This window comes from Vigna umbellata, chromosome 1 (genome assembly GCF_029865625.1).
Source record: "Vigna umbellata cultivar VRB3 chromosome 1, Vumbellata_1.0, whole genome shotgun sequence".
Taxonomy (NCBI): Eukaryota; Viridiplantae; Streptophyta; class Magnoliopsida; order Fabales; family Fabaceae; genus Vigna; species Vigna umbellata.
Window position 1 is genome coordinate 55623684 of NC_142165.1, and position 26306 is coordinate 55649989.

At 36.7% G+C, this 26306-nt stretch overlaps 2 protein-coding genes across 8 annotated transcripts in view; both read right to left on the reverse strand.

Annotated features, from left to right (window-relative positions):
* The window catches only part of LOC124825389 (outer envelope protein 64, mitochondrial-like), a 29170-nt gene extending 15268 nt beyond the window's left edge, over positions 1-13902 (reverse strand). For all 7 annotated transcript variants that reach the window (XR_015783363.1, XR_015783362.1, XR_015783361.1 and 4 more), the window contains exons 1-9: positions 13527-13902; positions 12846-12998; positions 12641-12765; positions 9258-9383; positions 8728-8910; positions 8406-8547; positions 5009-5177; positions 4656-4790; positions 4353-4553 (exon numbers count right to left, since the gene is read on the reverse strand). Coding sequence is in view for 4 of the 7 variants with exons in the window: in XM_047297992.2 (XP_047153948.1) it covers positions 4353-4553; positions 4656-4790; positions 5009-5177; positions 8406-8547; positions 8728-8910; positions 9258-9383; positions 12641-12765; positions 12846-12998; positions 13527-13771 (1479 nt within the window). In the remaining 3 variants the exon portion in view is untranslated. The remainder of the gene's footprint in view (positions 1-4352; positions 4554-4655; positions 4791-5008; positions 5178-8405; positions 8548-8727; positions 8911-9257; positions 9384-12640; positions 12766-12845; positions 12999-13526) is intronic.
* Positions 13903-19059: 5157 nt separating this feature from the next.
* On the reverse strand, positions 19060-22387 carry LOC148205806 (uncharacterized). The gene is made up of 4 exons (XM_088105394.1): positions 20393-22387; positions 20082-20305; positions 19889-19986; positions 19060-19631 (listed from the first exon to the last, which is right to left on the reverse strand). The coding sequence occupies exons 1-4, from the start codon at positions 22385-22387 to the stop codon at positions 19060-19062; spliced, it is 2889 nt and encodes a 962-aa protein (XP_087961520.1).
* Positions 22388-26306: the final 3919 nt, after the last annotated feature.

Consider the following 26306-nt stretch of genomic DNA (forward strand, 5'->3'; position numbering starts at 1 on the left):
GGATGTCGAAGAGGCGCTACACGGGTTAGGTCTGAGCGGTTGGACAGCACCCAAGAATACCCAATCTTGGGGTCAAACGACAGGAGGAGGGGCAGTGGTGGTGAAAACCGAACCCATTAGGAGTAACTCAGGAAGAACGGCCCCAACCGAGAGCGTCGGATCAGTAAGGCGTGACAGCCCGACGGGAAGTGGTAACCGAGGTTGAAATTCACGAAACCTACCCTACCCAGAGTTTTTGAGGAGGAGGGAAGAAGGGAGGTGTTTTAGGTGTGGAGGCCCTTTCGGCCCTGGGCACCAATGCCCCGAGAGAAGCATACGGGTGGTAGTGTTGGCGAAGGATGAAGAGGCAGTTATAGAAGAAGGGAGAGGAAGTAGCGGAGCCACCCCGAATGGAGTTATCGGCTTTCTCCGCCGGCGGGCTTTCACAACCCAAAACGCTGAAGCTACAAGGAAGAGTAGGGGAAAAGGAGATATTGATATTAGTGGACAGTGGTGCAAGTCACAACTTGATCAGCCGAGCGTTGGTGGAGGAGCTGAAGCTTGACCAGGAAGACACCCCTCCGTATCAAGTAAGTTTGGGGGATGGCCACAAGAGAACCCGAGGTTGCTGTCCAAGGGTGGTAGTCAGTATGGGGAAGTAGAGATCATAAAGAAGTTCTACTTGTTCGAGCTGGGTGGTGTAGACATGATCCTTGGAGTGGAGTGGCTAGCCAAGCTGGGGAAGATTACGGTGAACTGGGGGAGTTAATCGTGTCGTTCCAGCAGACAGGGAAAAGAGTTATCATTAGGGGAGACCCGACACTAGAGAGAAGGGTGGCCGAACCAGAAACTCTATTGAAGATGAACGGGGTAGAAACCTGGGCCCTGGTTTGGAGTCTGGAATGCAGGGATCAGGGGCGAGAGGATAGTGGAGAAAGAGAGTTGACAAAGGAGTAGAAGAAAGAGATGGGGGGAATTCTGGAAAAGTATGAGGGGGTTTTTAGGGAACCCCAGGGACTCCCACCTGACAGGGAAGAGAGCCATCAAATCACTTTAAAAGATGGGGCGAATCCTGTACACGTTCGTCCATACCGCTATCCACATGTCATGAAGTAAGAGATCGAACGACAGGTGGCAAAAATGTTAAAAGCTGGGATTATTAGACCGAGTACAAGTCCCTACTCAAGTCCCGTAATTCTAGTAAAGAAAAAAAAAACGGTAGTTGGCGATTTTGTATAGACTACCGATCTCTCAACAGAGCCACGGTCCCAAACAAGTTCCCCATCCCGGTGATAGAGGAGTTGTTGGACGAGCTTAGAGGGGCGTGGTATTTTTCAAAGGTGGACCTTAAAGCAGGGTACCACCAAATCAAGATGGGGGAAGAAGATATCCGAAAGACTGCGTTTAGGATGCACTCGAGGCATTATGAGTTTTTGGTGATGCCATTCGGCCTCACCAACGCCCCTGCCACCTTCCAGAGCGCCATGAACGAGTTGTTCAGACTGTATTTAAGGAAGTTCGTGCTCATCTTATTCAACGACATTCTAGTTTATAGCGCCACATGGACAGAGCATTTGTAGCAAGTGCGTACCGTGCTGGGCAGATTACAGCAACAGCAGTCGGTTGCTAATAAAAGGAAAAGCGAATTTGGGAAAACCTCGATCAGATATTTGGGGCATGTGATAACGGAGGAAGGGGTAGAAATGGATAGAGAAAAGGTGGAGGTGGTCGTTGCATGGGAAGAACCAAAGACACTGAAAGCGTTGAGGGGGTTTTTGGGTCTGACCGGATATTATCGCAGATTCGTTAAGGATTATGGCAAGATAGCGAGACCTCTAACCGAGATGTTGAAGAAGGGCAATTTCATATGGACGGAGGCGGCCACGAGTGCAATGGGGAGATTAAAGGAAGCGATGACGACAGCCCCAGTGTTAGCGTTACCTGACTTCAAGCAACCCTTCCAAGTAGAATGCGACGCTTCGGGGGTGGGAATCGAAGCAGTGCTAACGCAGAATCAGAGGCCAATAGCATTCTTTAGCAAAGCACTATCGAAGGGGACTTTAGGGAAGTCGATTTACGAGAAGGAGCTCATGGCGGTGGTGATGGCGATACAGCATTGGCGTCCTTATTTGCTGGGTCAGAAGTTTGTAGTGCACACTGACCAAAATAGTTTGAGATATTTGTTGGAACAGAGCATAACAACCCAAGCTCAACAACACTGGATTGCCAAACTACTTGGCTACGATTTTGAGATAGTTTATCGAACGGGGACCACTAATAAGGTGGCAGATGCTTTGTCACGAAAGGAAATGGAAGAACGGAGGAGGGAGCCGAGAATCATACTAAGGGGATGGAGAAGGAGTTGAAGGTGATGATAAGACCTTACTGGAAGGATTTCCAGGAAGTGCTAAGGGAAGCAGAAGAGGATGAAGAGTTGGGAAGGATTGCGGAAGACATTACCCAAGATCCTGAAAAGCATTCGACTTTTACTATGGAAAATGGGCGACTGCACTATAAAGGAAGATTAGTCATCTTGGCTAAATCAGAATGGATTCCGAAACTGTTGGCAGAGTTTCATGCGACTCGAACAGGGGGCCACTCAGATGTGTATCGCACCTACAGGAGGGTAGCGTAGTCCCTATACTGGGTTGGAATGAAGAGGGTCGTGATAGAGTTTGTGGCTGGATGTGCAGTGTGCCAGCAGCATAAGTACTTGGCGGCATCCCCTAGGGTCTGCTGCAACCTCTGCCCATTCCCCAAGCCATCTGGGAAGATATCAGCATGGACTTTATTGTGAGGCTTCCAAAGTCCAAGGGGTTTGACGCCATTCTAGTTGTAGTCGACCGTCTAAGCAAGTATGGACATTTCATCCCTCTCAAACACCCTTACACCGCGCGGACAGTAGCAGAGGTTTTCGTGAAAGTAGTGAAATTACATGGGGTACCCAAGACCATAGTCAGTGAAAGAGATCCCTTGTTCCTCAGTTCGTTTTGGAGGGAATTGTTCAAGTTGTAGGGAACTCATCTCCATATGAGCACGGCGTACCATCCAGAGACAGATGGGCAGACGGAAGTGCTGAATCGTGTTTTGGACGGGTATTTGTGGTGTTTCTGTTCTGAACAGCCCAAGAGTTGGAACGTAATTCTTCCTTAGGCGTAGTACTGGTATAACACCAGTTATCAAGGGGCTGCCAAATGCACACCATTCGAAACAGTCTATGGAAGAACACCACCAACCTTATCCAGGTTCATTTCGGGGGAGAAGTTGGTAGAAGCAGTAGCTCAAGAGCTACAGACACGGGATGAGGCACTACAATAGCTCCGGTTCCATCTGACGAGAGCTCAAGACATGATGGTGAAGCAAGCTAATCGGAAGAGAAGGCCAGTGACTATAAAGGTGGATGACTGGGTGTATTTGAAGATAAGACCACATAGACAATCGTCCATGTCCGTGCGACTGCACCCAAAATTGGCAGCAAGGTATTATGGGCCGTTCAGGGTCATCCAGAAGGTAGGAGAGGTGGCATTCAGGTTGTTACTACTAGAGACTGCAAGGATCCACCCTGTTTTTCATGTATCCCAGCTGAAACTGGCCATAGGGCCGAGAAATGTGGAGAAAGATTTGCCAGCGGATTTGCAAATGGATGGGCCATCTTGCTGGCCGGCCAAGGTCCTAGAGAGACGAATCCAACAGCAAGGGGAGGACCGGAGGGAGCAAGTATTGGTGGAATGGCAAGAAGGAGGGGCGGATAATGCCACTTGGGAAGACAGGGTGACAATGCAGGAACAGTTTCCTGAGTTCAACCTTGGGGACAAGGTTGATTTTCAGGGGGGAGTAATGTTAGGACGTGGAGGGTGTATGAAAGAAGGAAGAGAGTAGGAAAGTGAGAAAGAATACTTAACTGTTGAACAGTTAAGAGGGGCGGGAAAAGGTCTATATAAGGAACCTCTTTTGTAGTTTCAGTTAGTTAGTTACTACACTCATTTGGGTTGACAGGTTTTGAACTTGGTGAAGGAGGTTAAGCTCCTGGACTATAGATTGTATTCTTGATTCTTTGGCTGTGAATACAATACAACTTTTACTCAATTCTTGACTTGTGTTTACTGGTGTGTGTTAGAGAGTGAGTGAGTTAGGATTCTTACCCAGATTCCTAACAGAATGCGAATCTCGTCGTGTAAACCAATTTTATAAGATTTAGTTGAATCTAAAACTCACTTCTAAGATTATCAAAAAAACTCCAACATGTCAATTTGAAACACAAAGACCAAGTTTGGCAGCATCCAACTTCAAATCATGAGATTAACCAAATAAATAAACCAACAAACTTTTTGAGAAATAATGTGACCTAGAGTAATTGCTCAGTGAAATCTAACCTTCTCTTTTAAAAGTTCAGAAGTTTCCCTGTTGCCACTAATATCAGGTAATGACAACAAATCAGAATCAACACTAACTCGTTCTCGAAGAGTTGAATAAATATCCAAGACCGTATCCAAAAGAAATTTATCAGCTCCATGAAAAGAGACGAATGAAACAGACACACAACAACCATCATGATATCCTAATGGAATTGTAACCTGCACATAATGTAAGAGCTTATATATAAGCCAAAGAAAATTACAGTACAATGAATAATAAAAAAAAAATATTACCACCGAATCTAAAAGTTGTCAGATTACCTGACAACATCCAGATACACTAGCAATGCTCGATAATGCAAATGTTCTGTCGTGGAACTCCGAAGAAAAACCTATAGTTGTATTAAGCTTTAATAGGTTGTCTGCTACAGTAGGGATAACTAATATTCCATCATCCTGGGGAACAATCAATCAATACCAGAAGATAATAGGGCAGTATTCAAGCATACAGTGCACATGCTAAAATTAATTGAGCTACTTCACTATAAGAATTAAAGTAAATTACTTGCTCATCTATCTTCAAGTCAGCCACAAATATAATCTAATAATTTAAATGAAAGTTCACCGCCTTAGAAAATCTACAAAAGAAACAAGAGTAAGAAAAATACTACTACCTTTAATAGACTTTGGAAAGCTCCTCGCATTTCAGTCCTGACTTTATACAATGTTTTTATATTATCATATAGAGTACTAATGGCTGCAATAACATGATCAGGCACACCACGACCTAACTTGAATTTGAGTGATTTAACCCATTCTTCATGATTGGTCTTGAATTCATACCTAAGGAGACAAAAACATGTAAAATAGATTTAAAGCCAATTAAACTATAGGGAAGACAGAGACATTGAGCTGAAACTGTATATTTCTCAAACTGCAGAGATGTTTTATGTATATTGGGAGAACAGAACTAATACAAAGAGATTTAATATTCTACACTTGTTCTTCAACATCACTCACACTAGTGTAGGAGGTAAAAAAAACATTCTTGTTTGCACAAAAGTGTCTGGTATCCCCCAGAACTACCATCCATTTGCTCACATTAGTCACAATATATGCTTCAAAAAGACCATAACAATTGTATCTTCCCCTTCAGCTCAATTTTCCTTAAGAGGATTGTCCTCCTTGGCTCTATGCTTGCACTGAGGTACATGATAACCAAGCTTTCCACAGACAAAACAAGTTCCCTTCTTCTTGAAAGTGGAGTTAGATGCATTAGGATGAGAAAAATAAGTTTATTTTACTTGTGATTAGTTTTTTTTATCATACCTTTTCCGAGCTTTTCTAGCAGCAATCCCAAACCGAATTTATCAGGTAAGATAATATTTTTGCTTTAATATCTTCAAGAAATTTGTTATATTTGTTGATCTGTATTATGATGTCTTTATCTTTGATCATCTCCCAACAATAGTAATTTCATATAACAAATCTGTATGACCACAATTTTGATAATGTATTTGAGAATAAGAGTCCCAATAGCTTTTCTTTCCTTAAAGTGTGCTAAGCAAAACATGATGCATACCTTATTTGTAAGTGACCGGTCTTTAGTGTACTTTCCAGATATACTAGCATCGGGTTTTGATGTGGTAATAGTGAAAGCAACATCGTACATGTCTAACAAAGTAGAGACAAATTACTACCATCATCACGAGTTTTGAAAGCGAAGACTTTAGTTTTTGAAATGTCTGGAAAAGGTTTGGCAAAGATTGTTTGGGTTGCACTTCTTGGATGCAGAGTTGGTTTAGATGTCCATATTGCCAGCCATAAATCCATAACATTGTAAAAAAATAATATTAAGAACACGAACATGACATCTTCCTAAGATGTTGAGCACTGCCCTTAAAGTCTTATCAACAATATGTTGCACAAGTCCTAGGATAAAACAGGATCTTCGCGTGAGACTCAAAACTAGTAAGAGCACAAAAGAAAAAACCTAACACTGGAGAAGAAGAGTAAGCGAAAGTGTAATTTAGAAGAGGTGACTCTCATATTTGTAAAGTACATGAACGTGACCATCAAGGTCATACGCTCCCAACTAACATGAAAGAAGTAACATTACAGAAATCACAGAGTAACATTGTAAGATACAAGTAATGTCCATGGGAACGTGGATATTATGGCACGATGATTATGAGGAAATTGTGGGACATAAGTATCTCGGGAACACGGGAACTAAGGACAGCCCAACAGTCATATAGTAATAAACCAAAAAACCTAGATAAGGATACATATTAATGAAAGGTAAAAAGAAAATTTTTAAACAAAACAAAATGGTAAAAAGGACAACAACCTCCTTATAGCACACGCATGGGAGAAATTGGCAAACTACTTGAAAAGCCCAAGGGGGGCCCAATCTCATGCCTCAACTTCTTGCACACTAATTCCACAACTCTTGCTTTTCACTTTGAAGGTATAGGAGTGTGTAGGTATATAAACCCTCGAAAATAGAGTTAAGTAGGCAATGTAGGACTTCAGCATTTTGGAATATACAAAAAACTATTACAGATCTTGCATCACGAGTTATGGAATGGACGATAAAATTACATTGAGCATTATGATAGTAAAAAATTTGAGCTTTCACCTCAGATCAAAACATATCAATGTACAATATATCAGTGGAATACATGATATATTGGAATCCAAGCAATTGCAACTTGAGAAAATTCAAACTAATGATAACAACTAATATAGATGACCAAGTCCTCACAAATGGCCAAGTAAAAATTGAAAACAAAAAATACGTTGAGTTTCCTTCTTTGGTGCAAAATAAAAAATAAGGAAATAAATAAATAGTAAATAAGAAAAATGGAAATATGGGAGAGTTTGAAGGAAAGCTATAGTAAAGAAATGAATAAAAGCTCCCCTTAATATAAGGCTCACTCATTAGCACCTAGGCTATAAAAGCCAAATCCTTTTATTGGTTTCATACATATATATAATTGTACAAACTAAAACAGAGAGATTTGAAGGAAGAGAACCTCAATTGTGTGAGAGGAAAGATATTCTTTTCTTGTCTCATTAAAGCATGGGGGAAAATTAATCCATGGATAATATATTATCCATTGCCTTTGTATTAAGAAGTTTTCTTTTGTTATCTTTCCCAACATTAAATTGTTTAAGAAAATATTCTAGGCATGGCCTACCCATAGTATGTTGTCCAAAAGGCATATATACACAATGATATTCATATTAGCAAAAGAATAGGAATCTAAGACACTTAAAACAACCAAGTGAATGAAATCCTTGCTAAAAAAGTAGAATTTTCTACAAGCTTATTCAGTTGACAACTTTTCGATTATATTTTCAACACTGAAACTTCTCAAGTTTCTAAATAAAGAACCTGATAGGCCCATGGAGAATATTTTAGGCTTAGGGGAGCAGAATACAAGTCAAGAGAATAGGCCCAAAATTTGGAGGGTCTATTTGAGGAAAAATAGGCACAAAGGATAGAATGTTGATGTGGCAGAGAGAGAGAGAAGGAAATGTGAGTGGGGGTGTGCATTTCTGTTATAGGGGTCCGTTAGGGAGTAAAAAAAGGGGAAGAGAATATCAGGTTGTTTGTGAGTAGAGATTTATCCCTCTGTAGGAGCATTGCTCTGGGGTAGAAGACATCCTCTCTTTTTGCATTTCACATATATAGTATCAATACAATTTCATATAGTTTCATATTATATTTTCTGATTCTCTACTATTGCCTATACCTTGAATTGTATGTGTGCTTGTCTGCATGAGAACCACTAAAATTGAATGAAGAGCTATACACAATTTACACAATCTCTTGAGTTTCGATTGTCTTTATTTTAGTGTACTCCCAATTCCTGCTACCCAGATTGGCGAGTTTCATTATACCATGTTTTCTTTTATATTTGTAATCCATTTAGAGAATCATCCAATGCTTACTCATACAACTCCATTCTCTTTCGTAATAAATTTTTAATAGAAAAGCATACAGCACAAGGTGACATACTATAATAAATTAAACGAGAAACTTCCAAACTTAAAAAGGAATACCCTTGTAATAAAAGCATAACAGAAGAGAGAGTTTTCAATATAGATGTTTCATTTTGCTGGTGTGTTGATTGCTCATGAAGCCTTAGACTGGGCACCTTAGATTCAATGTACTGACAGATATTCAAATGCTTTGGATTCTGATCTGAAAAACCAAATAGACTAAAAACACGTCATAACATAATTTCCACAATTTTCTCTTCTTTTTGTGATTCAGTCTAGTGATAAACTTTGTTCTTATAGAAAACTAGTATTTTAATAATCAATTTACTAGTTACTAATATGAAAGGAGGAACAAGTGGTCTTCAAAGATCAAGAAACTTACACCCAGACATATTCTCAATAGCTTTACCAATAACATGTATTGTCCTCTGTGTAGGAATTGTGGATAACTGAGAAAGATCATCAGCAAATATTATTCGCCTGGACCTTTTGGTCTCCACTGAACTCAATTGAAGTAAAACATGTCCAACACGATGTAGGACAGATGGATCACAAGCAAACAGTCCTACAAATCAATTAAACAATAGAGTAATAAAAAATCTTAGTAACATAGACTAATGTATTAAAAAATGAAATCCCATTCACCTCATGATGTGGTGATTTCTTACTAAATCATATTTTTAACTCCGGATGCAAATCAAAACCATTAACATGTTTAATCGTTCTTATATTGTACAACTTTACAAAGCACTACTAACTATATATTGTCTGAGTCTTTAATCTAATTGCTCTATGCTATTTCCTTAAAGTTAGCCACGTTAGCAAAATGACAAAATCTCAAGTGTTAACACATATAACTGATGGTCAAGTATTGATTAAAATCATGGCAACAAAAAAACTTATGAATCTTACCAATAGTGTCTAAGCTTTGTGCATTTGGAAGAACTCCAATGGTGGATACCGCCCCATGGGATGGTCGAAAACCAAAAATACCACAGAGTGCTGCTGGAACCCTCACACATCCTACAGTATCAGTACCTGCCAAGACACAATAATCTTCCATGTTAAATATATACTCATGTAAAATCAAGTAACAAGTTTTCAAGGCCTCAATACAATTGCATGTGCGAATTATGTCTATCCTAGATAAAATAAAAAAGATCATGCTTAGCATGCCATCTAGCTATAATATAATGAAAATACCACAAAAACGAACTAAGACTTGAAATCACAAAACTTATGCAACTATTATGCTATGGATCACTATTAGAGATCTCATGTTAACTAAAGATAAGGTCAGATTATAATTTATAAGTGGGGTGTACTCTTCATCTCATTAGCTGATTTTGTGAAGATAAGCTAGGCTTAAATTCACTTTCTAATATGATATCAGAGCCTATCCTAGTGAGGTTAGTTATGCCTATCATGCCACTCGTTATATGACAACTCTTGAATATCTAATCCCAAACAAGAGATGCCAATGCCTCAGCGTGAGAGAGTGTGGTGTATAATTCCCATCTTACAAGTAAATTTTGTGAGAATAAGTTAGACTTAAACTCACTTTCTAATAATCACCATGAAAAATAACTTCATTTTCAAAACATCATCAAGCCCCTACTCAGCTCACTACTGCAATAAGAACTATAATAGGTTTAAGGAACTAGACTAGAATGAGGACACTCCTTAAATAATGTGTGTGGTTAGCATTGGTTTTACATGAGAAACTACAGCATACAAAAAAGAAATTACTATAAACCTAATTAAATAAATCAGCATTAAGAAGAAGAAATAATGAATATATAAATTGAATCATCCCCCAGTTCTCTCATTAACCAAGTGAAGAAACAATGGTAATCTTCGCAAGTTCAAATTGAAAATGCAAGAATTCCAAATATTTGAAACTGTTAGGCATGTAAATAATGAGGAAGAGTGGAATAGGTATTATAGAAGGAATGATATGATAGGAAAGTTTTATTGTAGAAGGAAAAGTAAAAGGGAGCAGTGAATAAAGGAAGGAACGAATGGAAAAATAAGTGGATGCAGTGCTGTCCGTTGGGAGTTGGTCTATATAATTAGACCAATTAGACCAATCAGTCCCTTGGAGGGGAGATGATAATTTTGTAGTTTGAGCTTTAACTCTTTGTGAAGGGAAAACCCTTGGAGGAGAGAGTGCTCTCCTATTTTGTGTTCTTTTATGTCTAGTCAATGAAGAATATTACTCTTCTTTCTCTTTTCAATTATGGGTTCCTATCAAAACATTGTGTGATATAACTTTAACTTTTACAAAATTGGTACTTGGTACCATAGAAACATAGGGAAGAAACTAATTTTATTTAATAGAACAAGTTAACAGAATAATAGTAAATTCAAAGAAATACACCAAAAAAACACTAAAGGTCTTATACTTTAAGTACTTGCGGTTCAACAAATAGAAAAACTAAGAATAAAGGAAGATGTAAATAAATTATAGGATTCAAGCAGGATACATGAAATGGATGAGCGTTTTTTATGTTATGTGACCAAACAATAGAACTACTTTAGCTCAAAGGAAAAATTTACTACAACTGCAAAACTGGTGATGATATTGAATGAAGAAAATGTTTGGAAGTAAAAAGTTAAAAAAGCATGGTTATCAAACTCTTGAATTAACTCGCAAACTAAATAAGTCTAAGTCTAGAGAATGGCTGCAAGTTAAATCGTGTGACTTGGTTTCAATGTAGACTCATGCTGACTCAGACAAACTTGAGCTGACTCATGCGATTACTATTGAGCCAGCGAGTCCATTTGAGTAAAATAATCTTCTTTATCAATTGAAGACCAGGGAACATCATTTAGTTGCAAATTTGGAGCTCCAAAAGGAACTGCGATAAAAATATTCTTCCCTCTTTTTTCTTTGCTTTGATTTTGCCCTCTTTTTTCTTTTGCTTTGTTTTTGCACTCCTCCCCACCTTGATTCTCCTATGTGACGCTATCAAAAGCATTGTGCTATACTCATAATTGCGTGAACTTTTGAGTGCTCAAGTTGGGACTGCATTTTCAGCCTTTAGATCATTTCCTTCTCCTCTGCAATTTGGCCACTATGTCTACAAAGAGGTAAGCTCTTCATGCTCCCCATTTTTATTCTCTGTTTTTGGCCTCTTATGTTGGAAATCTTTCTTCCTTTTATGTTTTGTTCTTTATGTGTTTTGGGAATTCTCTTCCCACATTTTCAATGCCACAAAACATCTATGCTGGGACTAGGTTGTTGTTTGGACTTTAGAGTTTTATTTGCTATTTTTTTTGTTGCTATTCAGTTGCTGAAATTTTAACATCTATATAGGTATTACATTTTTTCCGCATGAAGAAGACTCTTACGAGAGTCTATCGAGTTCCCACAGGTGTAAGTAGACTCACAAGTTTAAAACCTTGAAAAAGAGAATAAACTCAATGTAGAAAAGATGAGAATGTTGACTAGGATGAGGGACATACCACCAGACAAGATAAGGTTTGGTACAAATGCATTGGAAAAAATGTCAAGGTAGCACCTAACATAGAAAAGACGATAGAAACTCACCTTAGCTAGTTTGGAGTTTGGACACATGTGGACAAGCTGTAGAAGCCCCATTAAGGAAAATAAATCAGATAGCAGGTAGCCTAATCGCTAGCGCTAAAAACAACTCAAAAAAAAGCTAGGAAAGAAACTGTTAAGAATATTTTAGAGGGTCGATTAAAAAAGTTTGTTATCAACATGATTTATGATAGAACATTGTGGTGCTGCATACACACTGTTAGGTTTCTGATTTGGAAACCTAATCAAGAACTCTTCTCACACAAACAACATAGAAACGCATAAGAGAAAAAGAATGGTATCGTATCTTATTCACAAGAATTGAATAGGCAACAATGATACAAGAGGCTTAACCCTCCTCCACAGGACTTAACCTGTTAACCAACTAACTGTCAAAACATAATCCTCTCTGCCAACTAACCAACTCCTATTTATACTAACACCTCCTCAGTTCCCTTAACTGACTAACCCCTCTAACTCGCCCCCTTATTTCTCCTCTCATATACAATCCACCCCTGTTTACCCTTAGGTCTATCACACACCTAATGGCTAAAGGCTTGGTTGGTTTTTTTATGACTTAATAGGATAACATTAAAAAAATACAATTGCAGAAGAATCACCAAAGCAAGACAAAGGGCGGATTGCTAGATTGAAAATGACATATTCTCAAATGACTAAAATAATTTAAAAGTAACATTACGCATAAAAAATAGAATTTCAAGTTATTATGGGTAACACATAAACTTACCAACGGCAAAGTCCACAAGCCCTGCAGCAACTGCCACTGCTGAACCACAAGAAGACCCTCCTGGTGTACATGATGGCATCCGAGGATTAGTTGGAGTTCCATAATACTTGTTCTCACCAGAAATCCTGACATAACAATGGCTTAAGTATATCAAATTCTTTCAGTTTACTAAACGAAGCTAAAGGACTTCTAAAGGACTCATCACCCAAAAGAGAATTCGTCCACAACAGTCTTGCCAACACAAGTGGCTCCACTCTTGAGCAGAGCAGTCACCACAACTGCAGTCTTCTCCGCTTCCTTGTGTGTACTCTTCCACGTAGGATTTCCAAACCCCGTCACATAGCCTTTAACATCAAACCTGCCAACCCCAACAAATACAAGCCCAAAATATCATTTAAATCAGAAACCACAACAATATCACACCAAATGATATTATCTTACACTCCTTAAATACTCTATCTATTATTGATTGAATTTTATAAGAAATTACAAAATTCGGTAATGCATACTTCATATCGAATAAGTTTTACTCGAAATTATGTAAAATTCAACAAATTTTAGAATGTATTTCCCAAACATCATATCCCAAACCTCAAACCTTTAAGCAAATACTTTTTTTGACCCCAGGAAAGTAAAAACCAAAAACAAAAAATGTAAACCTTTTACTCAAACGAACGCTAAAACATAACCAGAGCCTGAGACTAACAACAATGTCTTTATTGCAAATCAAATGTCATGATATCACAGACCTTGCATGACATAACATCAGAAAATTTTCTCTCAACCCCATTAAAGAAAAACGTGGATAATTAACAAAAATGTCAACTTTTATAATCAAACTGAAGAAAAACTCGAAAAAATTGGGGGGAGGTTGAAAAGAACGAACGTTTCGTTTATGGCAAACGTTAGAGCAGAGAGCGATTGTTTGGCAGCAGGAGGAGGAAGCTGGGGAAAGGGAAGTATCTCAAAGCGCTCAACAAAAGCACCAAAGTCTTGTTTGTGTGTTTTATTCCGCCGTGTTCTACGCCGTGTCTCCACCAGAACCGCAATCCCGGCAACTCCTACTCCGATGATCAACCAGAATTTGGCGTTGGAGGCATGTTCCTTGATTAGCTTCAGTGATTGTGACATGATCAAGCAGAGAAATGGAGTGTTCAAAAGGTGATTAGAATAGTGGGTTTTGGGTGGGTTTTAGTGTAGAAGGCTCTTGAGCGTAAGAAAGAAAAGGAGAAACTAAAACAGAACTCTTACGGCCTATATGGGATCGCCAGATTTTCTTTTCTGTATTTTATGGGGCTTCATTTAATTTTATTTATATTTATTTGAATTGATATTTATAAATTTGAACACCAATAATTTTTTCTGTATTCCTATTTTTTACAGCTTTATTTTTACTTTTATATAACGGAATTTTGTTTGGTTAAACTACTTTTTTTTCTTATATTTATATGATTGATTTGATTTAATCCGTATGCTATTAAAATTTTCACTTACGTCTTTTAATTTTAAATTAGTTTCATTTTATTTCTTATGTCTGATTTTGATACGTCTTTTAACTTTTTAAGTTAGTTTCATTTTATTTCTTTCTGATGTCTGATTTTGTTATCACGTTGAATGTGTCAAAGAGGAACAAATTGATACTGATTTAAAAAATTTAATATCAAGACCAAGATAAATTATATAAATGTAGGTATTAAACAAGTACCAAGAAAAAATTTCTACTTTTGTGCCTACATGTCAAAAAATTTCACCTAAAGTTCGTGGTGTGTTTGTTTCCTACGACCGAAATTTTACAGGACAGATTTGAAATGATAGTTCGAAATCGATCTAGAAAAATGGTAAAAAACAATAAAAAAAGAATACATTTTCATCTTTATGCTCGTTCATGCGAAGAGAAGGAGAAACAGTTATTTTTTCTCACATTTATAATAACTTATATTTAAAAATTATCTCATAATTAATTAAACAAATAAATGTTTATTCTTTGTTATTATATTATAAATAATTATTAATAAAATTTTAAAAGTTTTAGTTAATTAATTTTATTAAAAAAATTAACAATCCATCAAATAATTTCTAAACTTTAATAAATTTTCATTTTCTTTTACTATCTTCTTTCTAAGATGTCTGTTCTCCTCCACTCATCCATCTACTGAGAATTGGAGATACGGATTTACAAGTGTCACGTTGTTCGTTTCTAGAAATTGGCAAGAGGGTGAGAAAGTGGATTTGCCTAATAGTTTCCTCGTTCCATCGCTAAAATGGGGAATTTAGTGAAAATAATATCCCTTTCTTTGCAGTAGCAACGGGTTAATATCTATCTGCAAACGGAATGGGTACAAATAATATCGGGTTTGGTACGAATAATATTCATCTCCAACCCGATTTCCATGTAAAAAATTTATTTATAATTCGTTCTACTATTTATTGGATATTTATATAAAATAATTTGCAGATTCTTTTTAACTCGTGGTTATCCGTTGAATACTCATTTTCAATCTGCAAATATTTAAAAAATATATTTTAAATGTCTTCTCGAAGCTTTTTCCAACGAAGAATAACGCAGCAAAATGGTAAAAATTCGAAAGAGAATGCAAAATCAAAAATGAAGAGTGAAAAACCCTAAAATCTAGAAGGAACCCTAATCTAGACCGATTAATTGGTGGAAACAAGAGATTGATCGGTGGAAATACTTTTAATCGGTGCAAAAGTAGGTTTAATAAGTTAAAATGGAGGAAACAGACGAAAAAAGGATGAAAAACCCTAACGAAAGATGTTGTCGTTCAAAGATATGTGAATAGAAAGTGGAAAGGCTTCGAATAAAGGCTAGGTTCACTAGTATAAAAGCAGCGTATAACGTCACGTGTTTAACGTCCAACCACTAAATAGCCAACGTTAAAAATGACCGATGACATTTTTGTAAATAAATGCAATTATTAAACGTCGTTTAGAATTGTAATTTGACGTAAAAGGATATAAAACGTCGAATGCCCTAGCGTTAGACGTCAAAAGGTTAGTGAATTCAATAAAAATTTGAATGGGAGATTGAAAATTCATTCACTTTATCTTAGCGTGTGACACCCTCTTCTCTTCTCAAACTTTTCTCGAACGAAGTTTAACGATCATCACATGTAATCTTTCTTTCATTTGATACAAATGCATTTTATGTATGATTTTCGTTTGTTTTGACCGATTATTTTCGTGTTTTTATTCTTCATAGGTGCATTCTGCTTTCTTTGTCATTGGTGACGACACTTTATTCCGACAAACCCACCTTTTGAAGGTTAGTTTTCGTTTTCGTTTTGAAGAACTTATTTGTTGAACTTGTTTGTTGTTTTTTGTTGAACTTGTTGGTTGTTGTTGTTTGATCGAACTTGTTTGTTGTTGGTTATTGTTGTTTGTTGTTGATACTACGTTCATAGTTCTTGCTTTATAAAATACCAAAAACTGAAATTTGTTGTTTTTCTGCTTCTCGTAGAGTTGTAAAAAAGGATCACGATTAATTAAAAAAAAACAAAAAAAATTGATTAACGTCGTATATTAAGAAAATTCGACGTTAAGTTAATGTCGTATATTGACAAAATTCGCCGTTAACGTCAAATTTTTTAAATTCGAAGTCAATTTAACGTCTCCTGATATGACATTGTTCTCGAATTCGCCATTAAAAGCCCAAAATATTCGACGTTGTACACGATTTTTGTACTAGTGGTTATAATGGAAATGGAGATTCTGTTAATGAAATGGAGGTTCTGTGGTGATGAAAACTTGAGAGGAAGACGAAGTTGTGGTTCGCGCACAATGAAATCGCGAAAAAGAGATGCTCGAGAGAATGGAAGAACTTTAGAGGATGTGCGTAATGGTGATGTGGCTTCTGCGAGACCTAATGGGTGTTGTTTTCATTTTGTAAAAAAAAGTAATTGAAAGGAACTTGATGACCCAAGGCCCTAGAAGCGGAATATCCGCGAATAGTAACTACCCATCGCATATTTTATCTGCGAATATCTGTGGATATCCACGGACGCAAATATTTTATCTGCGAATATCTGCGTCTTCCGAACAACCTCTACCCTCACTAGGCATGGTCACCGTAAATGTCTCACGTACATTTGTAACAGCAAGGAATGACCTTCGCTCGCAGAACTAGAGATGGTGGCTTCTTGAAGAGATGATGGCTTAAGAATTGATTCTCGAATCCGTTCTATTAAACAGAATCGATTCTATTACATGAGAAAGCTTTGATTACGAGGTTAGGAAACTGGTTCTGGTTTATATATATATATATATATATATATATATATATATAATTATAAAAAAAATAATACTATATTTTAATTTATGAAAATTTTATTTTTTGTCATATAATTACTTCCTTTTAAATCTTTTCACTTTTACTTTCAAATTTATTAAAAATAAAGACAGAAACTTTACCTCTTCCAAATAAATCTATTTATTCCCTCAAATTTATTATCTTAAGAGAAGACTCGTTAAAGTTAAGTTCACTTTGAAAGATAGAGTTGAGAAACATGAAATGGATGGATATTTAAGGGGATTTGAGGGTAAGTTCATTGTTATTTTTTTTAAGGGATTTTGGGACGAATGAGAATAGATTTGAAAGTAAAATTTTTGAAAATTAGTGTAGAATTTGATTGATGTAACAGATAAAAAAATAGTTTAATTGATAGAAACGAAATATTACCAAAATGCTCTTAATAGTGAAAGTGCTATAAAATGATAATTATTAATAGGTTTAATACCCAATTTTGTCCCCAGTTTGGTTCGGAAATCTCAATTTAGTCCCTCTATATAAAAGTAATTGTAATGGATCCTTACTTGTAATTATGTGAGTCAAATCAGTCCCTTCCGTTAAATATAGGCAAACGGAGTTAATGGGCTGATGATGTGGCAGTAGTCACTGATTAGGTGTCAACACGTAATTGAGATTGTGCTTACGTGGTGTTAGGGCACCTAATTTTAAAGTTAGGGCACCTAATTGGGGATATTTAATTGGGGATAAAGTTAGGGCAGCTGGAGTTGGAGTTCTTCACGTGCATTGAATAGAAAGAAAGTTAGGGCAGCTGGAGTTGGAGTTCTTCACGTACATTGCCAACACGGAGCAGTTGTGGGTGTTGTTGTTCATCATCTTGTCATTTGTGTTGTTCTTCTTTACAGGTTGTGCTTAAGTCAGTGGTTGCTGGTGGTTCGCGGTTGACGAGTTCTTCTTCCTTCTCAGTGGTTGTCTCGCTTTGGGGTTTGCAATGTCTTCAAATCACGGTTGTTCATCTTGTTCATGGGGGAGCTCTCGTGGTGGTTCATCCAGAGGATTGGTTGGAAGCCAAATATGCCATTGTGGGGAGGCTGCTGTGTTGAGAGTAGCAAAAACAGTTACGAACGAGGGGAAACAATTATGGGGCTGCCATAACTACAAGGTTTGTAGTTTAATGTTTGTGATAAATTATTTTTAGTTATTAATGAAAATTTGGTGGTTGGATACTTTGAACAGCGGACAAGAAATGAAGAACTTCAAGGATGCAATTTCTTTAAATGGCTTAATGAAGATTACGTAGATGATGCTGCTAGTACTATTGGAAGGCAAAGGAGGAAGATTAATAGCCTGGAGAAATGTGTTAGGGAATGTCAGAAAAGGGAGAAGATGTTAATAACAATGATATGTTTTCTGGGATTCATTAACATTATTGTTGTATGTATTTTGTTTAAAAGTCCATGATGTGTTCTATTAGATAGTTTATGTGAAGAGCACTTTGGGCAAATTATAATATGATGTTATGAAATGAAGGTGAAATTTGAATTCAAGCATATGAAATTATGGTTTGAATTTACATTTTGTTTGGTATATACAACATAAAATGAGGAAGTGGTGTGTAACTGGCAATAAAATGAGGAAGTGGTGTGTAACTGGCAATAAAATGAGGAAGTGGTGTGTAACTGGCAATAAAATGAGGAAGTGGTGTGTAACTGGCAATTAAATGAGGAAGTGGCTTCTGTAATCCAAAAAGAGAGTTCTGTATAAGAAGGGACTTTCAGTGATTGGAAGAAGTATATGTGTAACAGAAGCTGTGATCAAACACCAAAACAGAAGCTGTGATCAAAAAAGGAGTTGTCCAACAAATCCACTCATAATGACATCATAATCAAAACAAAAGCTGTGATCAAAATATAATGAGAAATTGGAATTGTGAAATGCACATCCAAACAAAATCTGTCATTGAAATTGATATGCCAAAGGTCCAAACACCATTCATAATTACATCATAAAGAAAACAAAATCTGTCATTGGAATTACAAAGTGGACTTCAAATGCACGTTTGACAGTTAACAAAATACATGTCTGTGATTACAAAATAGCCATCACTTAACCTAAACATACTTAACCTAAACATACTGTCAGTCCTAAATCACTTTTAAACTTGTGTTGTAGATGGCTGAGTTTGTTCCAAAACGCATTGAGTAAGCTGACTTGGTCCAGTAATTGGCTGACTTTGTTCAGCTTGGGTTTCAGGTTGCTCAGTTGATTGATATTGAGTTTGGTTTGCTGGAGGAGCTTGTGGACAACTATTTCTTTTATGACCAAGCTGTCTACATATGGAACATCTCTTACGAGTTCCATTTTGCTTGAGTTGTGTGTCATCCTTCTTTAGCTCCCAAGCCTCTAGTCTTCTCTTCTTTTTTGGTCTACCAGGCAACACTCTTTTAGTTGGAGGCAAAACATCAGGCTGAGAAGTCTTTTCCCATAGTTGAGGACCATTGACAGGGTAGATGATTGGAATGTATGTTTCTTGGTAGGTTGACTTTGTAAACCAATGTGGGACGTAGTCTTCTCCATTGATGTTGATAAATGTCATGGCAGCTAGTGCATGACAGCATGGGATAACTGTTAAAGTCCACTTTCTGCAACTGCATTCCAGTTTATCTATGTCAACCACATACTTGTCACTCATCATTGAAATGTGTTTGACCTCAAAAAAATTTTGTCCTGACCAATTGCAAATTTTTAAAAGACAAATCACGGTTTATAGTACAAAATTGAATACATAAAGAAGTCAAATGGTAATGTAGTGATGTCAACATACCTAGGGATCCAGTATTTAGTCAAGTGCAATTCCTTGTCAAATCTTTTCTTAATCTTTGGACAAAGAGTACCTTCATATGTACTTATTTTGTTTCTATTTGTTGCTCATCTCTTCATGAGGTACAGACGAATGTCTTCCATCATTGTGATGATGGGCTTACCTCTTGCATGTAATATTACACTATTAAATGCTTCAGACATATTATTCACTAAGGTGTCACAAACAACATTACTTGTAAACCTTGACCGTGACCAAAATCTACTTACACAAATAACAAGTGCAAAATATCAGCTATGAAAACAAAGAACAATTAGTAGGAACAATGAATTTTAAAGGCGTGTGGATTGACATACCTTGGTGGAATGGCTAATAAGTATTTAAAGGCGTCTGGATTCACCTCTTTAACTTCTCTCATCACTGCTTCCCATGTTTGAGGGTGTGTTGATGTTGCTGCCTTCCATAGTAGACGTTTTAGAATCTGGCCAGGAAACCTCTTCCTGAAATTAGCATAGATGTGCCGAACACAAAACCTTTGCTCCACACCAGGGAGAAGTTCTTGTAATGCTGGTAAAAGTCCCTATTGACATGAAGGTATACAAGTTAAAATAAAAGACATGAAGGCTTAAAAGATAAAAAAAAATGCCAATGGTAGTAAGTTACTCACTTTTTGTTGATCTGACATAAATGTGATGGTTGAAGAAATCTCCATACCACCAAGATCATTAATGAGGAAATGTAGAAACCAACTCCAACTGGCCTTATTCTCCACCTCCACAATAGCATATGCCAAAGGACACATTTGGTCATTCCCATCTCTTGCTACTGTAGTTAACAACTCACCTCCAAATTTCCCTTTTAAGAAACAACCATCCAAACCTATAATCTTCCTACATGACACGAAGTTGTCCTTACAGGCCTTCAAACACACATATAGTCTCTTGAAAATTGGAGTGTCCTCATTAGGTTCAACATGAACTTTGACAGTTGAACCAGGATTTGACCGAAGCAACTCATTGGCATAGTCATACACTCTTCTATATTGTTCTTTAAAATCACCTTCTATTTGTTTAAAAGCCATTGCTTTTGCCCTACAGGTTGTGGATCGAGAAACACCAATGTTCCACTTCTTAGAAACTTTGTTATGGAGGTTATACAAATTAATATTTGGATTGTCTTTCATAGTCTTCTCTAACCTCCCACTCAACCATTTTGAAGTCATTAAACGGATGTTAAATTCTCTACTGCAAGTGTGGTTGTCTACTATTTTCCTTAGCTGCCATGTATTTTCAGCTGCCTTATATGCACAATATGCATTCCAAGGACATTTCCCTTTTGACCCACAACATCTGACACGCACTCTTCTTTTGTCATTTTTATAAACTTTTAATTTTCTACCATTCTCTACTCCATACGATCTTATAGCTTCTGTAAAATCTTTTTTGTCACTGAAGTACGTGCCCACTTCCCATTTATATTGTTCCATAGTTTTGGGCATTGAAAAAACACCAAAATCCCCATAGTCATCCCTGTCATCATCTGTGTTATCACTTTCCACAACACTGTTCAAACTGTCGGATTCCCAATCACTATCAGATAAACCCCTAGGTCCACCAAATTCAACTTCATTAGTAGCTTCAAATATATCGAATCCCACTTCATCTCCATGGTCACTCAATACATCCTCTTCGGACCCATTCCAACTTCTAACATCATACTCATCAGCTTCTACTCCATTACCCTCTACCTCACCCTCTACTTCTGCCTGCCCCTCCACATCAGATTCCACGTCTACATTCACACCATTTCCCTCAGCATTTGAATCACTTTGTACCTCAAGATGTGCCTCCACACCAACATCCTGTACCTCAACCTGTGCCTCCACACCAACATCCTTCACTGGCTCTGATTGTAATTCTACGACATCCTCTACATCACCCACTACATCAACCTCAACTTCAATCATTTCTGGGGCTACTTCTGATTCAGGTTCTACCTCAGGTTGTACATCAATCACTGCCTCTGTCTGAACTTCTACCATAGCCTCTACATCAGGTTCTACCTCAGGTTGTACATCAACCTCAACTTCTATCATTTGTGGATCAACTTCTGATTCAGGTTCTACCTCAGGTGTTACTGTCTGAACCTCTGCTTCACCCACTGCCTCAACATCTGCTTCACCAATCTCTATCTCAACTTCCTTTTCAACACTCTCTCTCCCAACTTCTCCTTCACCACTAGGTCTATCAACTTCCAAATCAGCACTCTCTCTCTCAACTTCTCCTTCACCACTAGGTCTATCAATTTGGTGTTCAGAAAAGTATTCCAACTGCAGAAGATACTCAGGTTCACACACCTTATGTATAACATAAAGGTGAGCTTCACCATTCAACATAGCAATATTGATCAGATGACAAGCACCCTTGTCATCTAATAAAGGTTCCAAACAATCTTCTAATACAGGACCACGACCCAATGAATACCATAAGTCCTTTACATTCCTATAACCCATCTCCTTTAGAATGCTTAATATTTCAAAATAACTCCTTCGATCAGGGTCTATTTTTAAAGTTGTGGTTTGACCATAGTGATATCCAAATGTCCCATTATTCTCAAATTTCCCTCCATGGTGAAACACGACTTCAATGTCTGAGTTGGCCATATTATCTAATATAAAAATTGTTCACAGTTAATCTATGCTTAACCCTTAACCCAAATGATATCTAACCCAAATGATATCTAACCAAAAAACAAAGCATAAACATACCACTGTACAGACCATAAACAACTCAAACAAAGCAAAACCACATTTATCACAGTAAATAAAGAAAATGCCACAACACAATACCACACACTATCAAGGGGGACCACAACGACAATGTCGCAACAGAAACAAAGCAAATGCACTGACATTGGGGCACACAACACAGACAAACCATACAAAAATCAAAAGTTCTGGGGGGACCACACCGAAAGCAACCAAACACAGAACAAAACCTACCATAAACGCACATTCGAAAGTCGTTTCTCGTTATTTACCCCACCAACACGATCTCCACGAATGGTCGTCCACTAACAAATGCTTTGTCTTAAACTTAATGGTTCCCGCAATCACTGCCTCTGTCTTCTTTCGCACACACCAAAATGCCCTAATCTGCAACAAATTACCCCCAAATCATTTTATCCCCAATTTCCAATTAGGTGCCCTAACTTTAAAATCAGGTGCCCTAACACCACGTAAGCACAATCTCAATTACGTGTTGACACCTAATCAGTGACTACTGCCACATCATCAGCCCATTAACTCCGTTTGCCTATATTTAACGGAAGGGACTAATTTGACTCACATAATTACAAGTAAGGATCCATTACAATTACTTTTATATAGAGGGACTAAATTGAGATTTCCGAACCAAACTGGGGACAAAATTGGGTATTAAACCTTATTAATAATATATATAATTGTAAAAATTATTATAAGGAGAAAAAAAAAATTTGTATTTAAGTAAAGTGAAATATTTATTTTTAAAATATAATATTTTATGAATATATTTTATTGTCAAGTGGTATAATTTTTTTATTGAAGTGAAATTGAATATTCATGATAAAACAAATAATTGAGTGAAGTTACAATATTACATTATATAAAAAGTTTTTGAATCAAACAAGGTACAACTATATTTATCATAGTTTAAATGAAGTTCCTTTGGTTATGCATGTAAGCAACCTTTCAAACGATATTGTATTGGCATCCCTATTAGACGTCTTGTTTGGAATGGATGTGAAGACAGAAACTCGAAGCACCTCTGAATAAGTTATCGTCTTAAATGTTCATAGTCTTTAATAAGTTACCAATTTTTTCTAAGGTATGATTAGATGAATGAGTTGTACCAATTTCATTGTTTGTGGCGGCTAATTGTGCATTTTGACGCTCCATGGCTTGTGATTGTCAGTTTATAATGGCACATAGTCTTCTTGTTTCAGTATTTGGTTTTTCCAATTCGTCAATTGTTTGAGAACCCATCTGATTTGAAGTTCATTAAGGTGACATTAACAATAAATAAAAGAATAAAAAAAAATTGTGAAATCAAATAAAATTGAAGTTGATGTAATGTAGCAAATTAGAGACATAAGTTAATGTAATATAATAAAGCAAATTCATAATGTCATGTAATACACTTATCAAATATTATCAACTTAATCATCTAATTTGTGCATAATTAAGTTAACATTATAATTGAGGTTAGCAAATTGTCGGTTCATGTCTAGAGATAAGTTGACCAAGTTATCTTCAATTCGTTGAACACACCCCTACATTTGTTCCATATCTTGTATTTTGTTTTGCAAGTCTTGTACCTCCTCCGACATTGAGTCATCATATAAGGATTTGAAGGATAGGGATGATGTTGCATAGGGTCGTCATGTTGACGACTTTGATGTTGTGGTTTTTCTTCGTCTTCATCATCACCAACATCGTGCTACCAAACACCATTGACATTGAGAATGTTCAACTTCTTAAAAGAATTGGTTAAAAAATGTTGTCTGCTTCAATATGATGGTTGCCATCAACATCAAGATGTATCCACTGTGTTACATGATTTAGGTGATCAATACACCATATGATAGAGGTATGTCACTCGCCTTACATTTAAGCAAATGTTGAATGATGTGATGAAGCCAATTGATAGATATATTAACTTTAAGCCCAAAACATAAAGATATCTTCTTGCAATAATTTTGCAAAATTTCTAGTGCGTGTAGTCAACATATGCACGATAACATAATCCAAAAGTCTTTATTAATGTTCAAACAACCAACCATTTTTAGACATTGACCCTGCATTTCTTGTCTTACCATAGTAGCCAATGTCATCTCGCAGTCAAAGGGGAAGTCATCTAGTATATTTGCGAAGGATAATTTTTTACCCTCGTACTTGAGATGAGCAACATTCAACCAATCAGCTAGTTTTAATTTGATTATCTTTTTGTTCACCTCATTATGAAGATAATCATCTACTGAGATCTTTAGATTTGAATATAAGACTTTGATCAAAATGAGATCGCAAATGATTCAAAATTCATAATCTATGTAACCTCAACATTTCTTGTATAGAAATCAGTAGCGTAGTGTTCTGTTTGATGATTGTCGCTCACGAAACGACGTTGATTTAATACTTCTTCAATAGATGGTCTCGTATGTGTAGGAGTGTATGTGCAGTCACTGGTTCTTTTCCCTTACGACTTTTTTGGGTCCTTTTATATGATGATGATGTCATTGAGTAATAACTTCAACAAAACAAAAAATTTAAAACAGCAAATGTCATAAGTTCAATATAATATTAATAACAACAATTGAAGGAAGAGCAAAAATAATGCAACATTGTTCAATATTAATAGGAACAAATACCATATTACAATACAAGGAAGATACAAAATGTTACAATAGAAATGGACTTAAGACTATTAAAGATACGTGGACTCAACTACCCCTCATCATCATGTTACACAACTTATTCAATCTACGATGTGGGCATATTCTCATTAACCTTTTTGTGCATCTAAGATTTGCATAGAGAAAATCATAACACTACTCCATAAGTGTATCGTCTGAATGTTCATTGCATATAACATCTCCCATATGTCGCCCTCCATGTATTGGAATGTAGGGGTGCGACGCATGATCTCCACTTGGTTATTGAGAATATCATTTCGCTTCTCAATGGTAGTCATTTGACGCTTTGTCATGTTTGATATTTTCTCAAAATGAGCATTACTAGATCCCATTAACTTATGAAATTGTGTGTCCATTATGTCGACCATAGGTGCCTCCCGCTTTGAGCCATGTGAAGATGATGTCCCTACGGATGGAACAAAAGGCACATATTGAGTATCTCCCAGACTATACTCATCCATAAGTGGAGGGGATAGGGCAGTTGGGTCATTGAACCCTTGAAAGATAGGTTCTTCAGAAATGTATTACATTTGTTCATTCACATCAACTTGTATACGAACCTCCTGACAAAGTCGTCGTGCTTGCCTAGCTGTTCAAACTCCACTCCTAGTAGCCCGATCAGTGGCCCACAACTCAACCATTAGATCATAGTGTCTAATGGTAGTAACAATCCACTTAGCTGCAAAAGGCATTGCCTAAAATGCAATATTCAACCAAACCATGAATTAATAAATGCTTAAAATGTCAAAATAAAATCCAAATGCTAAGATATATCATTAATACCTATATTAGGTCCTCCCAAACTTCATTGTTTCAAATCTTTTGGATGTTGCATTCCATGCAAATCCACTTAGTGACCCAAACATATATTTTCTATTTTTCTCATTTTGACACTTTCTCTTTTTCAGGTCTTTCTTTTCAACTCAAACTTGACCATTCTTTTTCATTGTTTCTCTTCTTCAAGACTTTTTCTTCTCTTTTCAGACCAACCAGATTTTTTTTAGACTCTCTTTCTTTCAATTTCACCTCTGACCACACACTTCCCCGCTCTCTAAATTCCTAGATTCTCACCATCCCTCACAAGAATCTAAGGATTATTTTGATTTGGGATTTATACTAACAAAGATAAA

Excerpts from the sequence above, each read along its gene's own strand:
- LOC148205806 (XM_088105394.1), bottom strand. The coding sequence starts at position 22,387 with ATGGCCAACTCAGACATTGAAGTCGTGTTTCACCATGGAGGGAAATTT. Across the intron at positions 20,306-20,392 it reads TTATGTCAGATCAACAAAAA|GGACTTTTACCAGCATTACA; the intron begins GTGAGTAACTTA and ends TCATGTCAATAG. Across the intron at positions 19,632-19,888 it reads TGTAATATTACATGCAAGAG|GACAAAATTTTTTTGAGGTC; the intron begins GTAAGCCCATCA and ends GCAATTGGTCAG.